Consider the following 4564-nt stretch of genomic DNA (forward strand, 5'->3'; position numbering starts at 1 on the left):
CTCAACTGTCCAATCCGTTGCTCCAAATAGCCCATCCTGCCGCAGGAGGCGGGTCTTGCGGGAAAAAAAACACGCGATGCTCGCGAGATACCGTCACGTACACCAGCGGCACGGCCGGATGCTTCTGACAGCGACTGACAGAAACCCACGGTAATTTATCGAGTGACCTTGCCGGTGGACGGCGCATCAGGAGGCGTTATAAACATCCACCTCACGGTAACGAACACGGCTTTCTATGCACTCGATACTGCTATTGTTCGGCAAAGTTGTTTATTCTGCACAGCTTCACTTGTTAAACAAGGCGATATTTTTACCCTGAAAAGTGACGGTCTGTTGATGTGTTTGTCTCAGGTAAAAGAAACAAAAACCCGAAAATGCCGCTGGATGAAGAGAAGAACGGGGCTTGCGATAGGTAGGAATGAGAGTCTCCTCTTCGTTGTTTCCTCGTTTAAATGTGCGTGGACTTTCAGCCCTTGCGTTTCGCGTTATTCAGTAATTTATGTAAGGGTTTTATTTAACCAAAGCACCGGAGAAATGGCGTTCATTCACTTGGAATCAAATGTTGTTCCGTAAGGAAAAGTTTCATGTAGTTTCTGTGAGAAGCGGAAATCGTGTTCCTGTCACTGCCCTTCTCGCGACCCCTGTGTCACATAGCACTAACTGTTATTACGTTATGTTGTGTGGTTAAAGTGTTACTTCTAACAGTAGGGACGATAACCAGCAGCTGTCGTGTTTTATGTAACTGCTCAACTTTATATTTTCCCTGCATAGGTCCATATATGTGAACAATCCCCATTTAGACTCCATGACAGATGACATTCTTTACCATTTTAACCTGGGAACCTCCACTCACGACTTACCAGCCATGTTTGGAGATGTCAAAGTAAACTTCAGTCCTTTTCTGTACTAAAATCCTAAGAATGATCCCGGTCTGTTTAACTCACTTGGGTTGTATGTTCTGTGTCAGTTTGTGTGCGTAGGAGGAAGTCCGTGGAGGATGAAGTCTTTCATCGAGTACATTGCCAAAGAACTGGGCATATCGGAGCCTAACGCTGAATACCCAAATATATGTGCGGGAACCGATCGCTACGCCATGTACAAAGTCGGACCTGTGCTGTCTGTCAGCGTGAGTTAACCTGTACACTTTTGTTCAAAAATACGGGGGCAGTACTATATATTTTTTTTTATTTCCGAAAGAAACTAATACTTTTGTTCAGCAAGGACGCATTCTATTGATTAAATGTGACAATGAAAGCATTTGTAATGTTACGATTTAAATAATCGCTTTCCTTTCAAACTTTAGGCTTCATCAAAGAATACTGTAATAACTGCAGAGAATTCAGCTTTTCCATCACAGGAATTAATTACGTTTTAAAATACGTAATTAAGTAGATGTTGTTTATTTAATAAATATTACTGACCTCAAACTTTTGAATACAGTTGTAGTGTTTTTGCGTATCGGTGGCCATCGGACTCTTCATTACAGCGCCTTTGTACTTTTGAATGCATTGTTGCAAGTAAAGTTCGTCTGAACGTTAACATCGAATTTCCCTCGTCTTCCAGCATGGCATGGGCATCCCATCTATCTCCATAATGTTGCACGAGCTTATCAAGCTCCTGTATCATGCGCGCTGCACTGACGTGACCGTAGTGCGCATCGGGACGTCAGGTGGAATAGGTACGCTGCTCTCACCATTAAACCCGCTCAATCTAAAGGGTTTCCGAGCCCTCCCCAACATCACCCTGATGTCGTAAAATGAGTTTTGTGACTCGTATCCTGACGGTTGACTGAGCCGTCTGTCTTTTTTTTTTTCAGGATTAAAGCCAGGGACTGTGGTGGTTACCAAGCAGTCAGTGGACTCTGTGTTCCAGCCTCGTCTTGAGCAGATCATCCTGGGCAAGCCAGTGGTCAGGAGCACAGAGCTCGATGGGGAGCTTGCGGAGGAGCTGCTTCAGTGTGGAAAAGACCTGGCAGAGTTTGAGACCGTCATCGGAAACACAATGTGCACCCTCGACTTCTATGAAGGTACAGATATTTTCACACGTTACAGCGGCGGTGTCGGTTTTTTTGCGCACGGTTGGGGTTTGTATTTGCATTCGAACGCTCTTTTTTTCGGTGAAGGTCAGGCTCGGCTGGACGGGGCCTTCTGCTCGTACAGCGAAGAAGATAAACAGAGTTATCTTGGCGAGGCCTATGCCGCCGGAGTTCGCAACATCGAAATGGAGTCGTCGGTGTTTGCAGCCATGTGCAAACTGAGCAATCTCCGAGGTACGTCGTTTTATTACACCATATAATGAGCAATGCTTGCGCAAAACTGTGATTTTTTTTTTTCAGCGGTTTATGCACGGGAAACGGGTGCTAGAGGTTTATGACCGTTTATTGCAGTTCGTTTTTGACTCGTCACACATTAAACCCGCTAAAGGTTTAAGATCGTGTAATGAAATGTTTGTTTTTCTTGTTTCTTCAGCTGCGGTTGTGTGTGTGACGCTGCTGGACAGACTGAAAGGAGACCAGCTGACCAGCTCTCACGACGTCCTGAATAGCTACCAGCAGCGGCCTCAGGTCTTGGTCGGACATTACATCAAAAAGAAGCTGAATGCCTCTAAGAAAAGCCAGTTAGTTTGAAAGCTCTTCAGTAAAACAGTCCCAGGTGCAGGTAGGAACAATATAGTTAGGTTTTGATCAGGACAATGATTTTTTTTTTTTTAATATACTGTATGACAAAGCAGCTCTTATATGTTTCTCAAGCGACCAAGATAATGGAAATACCTTATTTTTTCTACTTTTTAATACTGCAGTTACTAACATGCTTGTGCAAAATCATGCCTTGAATGTAATACCTTTTATTTCCTTGTTTTAAATCGGTAACAATGACATTATGTTCTAGATGATTTGATCTGTCTTAAATACCAGATATTTATTATTGTTTTAAAAGGCACTGTATTAAAACTACTCCCGATGAAGTAGTTGTGTAAAAGGGAAAGATGTTATTAAAAAGAGAGAGAACTAAGCGGTTTTAGCACTAGTTACATTAAAAGGGTCCAGAGAGCATTTTCAAAAAAAAAAAAAAAACGGTAAACCTCTGTTTGTTGGTCTGTGTTACAAACAATTTGTTTGTAAAGTTGTACTGTAACGTTCACAAATGTCTTAAACTTGAGGATCGCATAATATTTTCTCCTTTGACGTTTAACATGGAAAGTGTTATTTGGATCTGAATGTTTTGTTATGCGACATTCTGAAGAATAAAACACAAAGATGAAATAATTTGATAAGTGAAAGTCGTGTGAAGTCCGATGTTATTCTTAAGAAATACTGTGTAAAAAAAAGTGCACAATGTATTAACATTCATGCACCAAAATCAATATCGCAGTCAAACGTTAGAATATTAAAATATGCAGATGTAATGAAGAGTTTTGAAGGAACGATTCACCTAAAAATGGGATATTTGGTTGGTTTCTCATGAAAATGTGAAGAAATTTGACATTGCATCATTTGCTCACCAATGGATCCTCGAGTGAATGGGTGTTGTTAGAATAAGTGTCCAAACAACTGATAAAGATTTCACAATAATCCACGAGTGTGATAAACAAAACCATTATTAAGACATTTTTACACCACTGCTTTCCACTAAAATTTGAGTCCTCTGTCCATAGCATTGCTCTCTCCAAAAAAAGTGTCTTACAATTGGAGACAAAAATGTAAAAAAAGTCCAAACAAACTAAACTGTTCTAAACAAATAATTCAGTGGTTTTTGACGTCAGAGGACAACAGTACAGGGATTTTTTAAACTGGAAGAAAACTTTAAGAAAAAGAAACAAACTCATTCACAATAAAAAACAACCTCATCTTTAGGTGAGTACATTTTAATTTTGTTTAATAGGAACTTCTGGCTGAGTTTTAAAGCCCACTGAGTTGCCTCAACATTTATGTTAGTAATAATTTTTTATTTTTTAATTGTATTTAATTGTAGTGGTTTTGACAGTCATGATTGCGTTTGCCAATTTTTTTTTTGTCAAATCATACAATGTCATAATTTTAATATATTTTCTTGTTGTAACATGAGTTCCCAATTACATACATTTAACACTCACAACATGCAAGAAAGTAAATAATATAATTTCTAATCTCAACGTTAACTCAAATTGTAATACAGATTTTTTTTGTTTGCATTTATCAGTCATTTACCAATTTAAACATGTTGTTCAAATGATTGTAAAAAAAAAAAAAAATAATAAATAAATGCTTGATAAATAATAAATAAATATTTGCCCCGAAATGGCTTGTCCAGGTGGTCAGTAAAAGCCTAATAAAAAAAGTTAATTGACTTCCAGAGTATTTTTTTTTCATACTATGAAAGTCAAAGGCTAGCATAAACTCTTCGGTTACAAACATTATCCAGAACATCCTCTTTTTTGCTCAACAGAAGAAAAAAAAACATACAGGAAAATCTTGACGTAAGTAAAAAAAAAATTGGTGAACTATCCCTTTAAATCTGCGACAACGTAACCCATTCTGACATAAGTGTTTTTTAACGACAAATCTGTCTAATGTGTGCTAATTAGC

The 4564-nt window shown here is 38.8% G+C and overlaps 1 protein-coding gene across 1 annotated transcript; it reads left to right on the forward strand.

Annotated features, from left to right (window-relative positions):
- On the forward strand, nt 1-3279 carry upp1 (uridine phosphorylase 1). The gene is made up of 8 exons (XM_043261501.1): nt 1-216; nt 352-412; nt 772-883; nt 968-1126; nt 1564-1678; nt 1817-2026; nt 2123-2269; nt 2469-3279. Exons 2-8 carry the CDS (start codon nt 375-377, stop codon nt 2624-2626), a joined length of 939 nt encoding a protein of 312 aa, XP_043117436.1. The 5' UTR covers nt 1-216; nt 352-374; the 3' UTR covers nt 2627-3279.
- Nucleotides 3280-4564: the final 1285 nt, after the last annotated feature.

Source organism: Puntigrus tetrazona, chromosome 16, assembly GCF_018831695.1.
Source record: "Puntigrus tetrazona isolate hp1 chromosome 16, ASM1883169v1, whole genome shotgun sequence".
NCBI classification, from domain to species: Eukaryota; Metazoa; Chordata; class Actinopteri; order Cypriniformes; family Cyprinidae; genus Puntigrus; species Puntigrus tetrazona.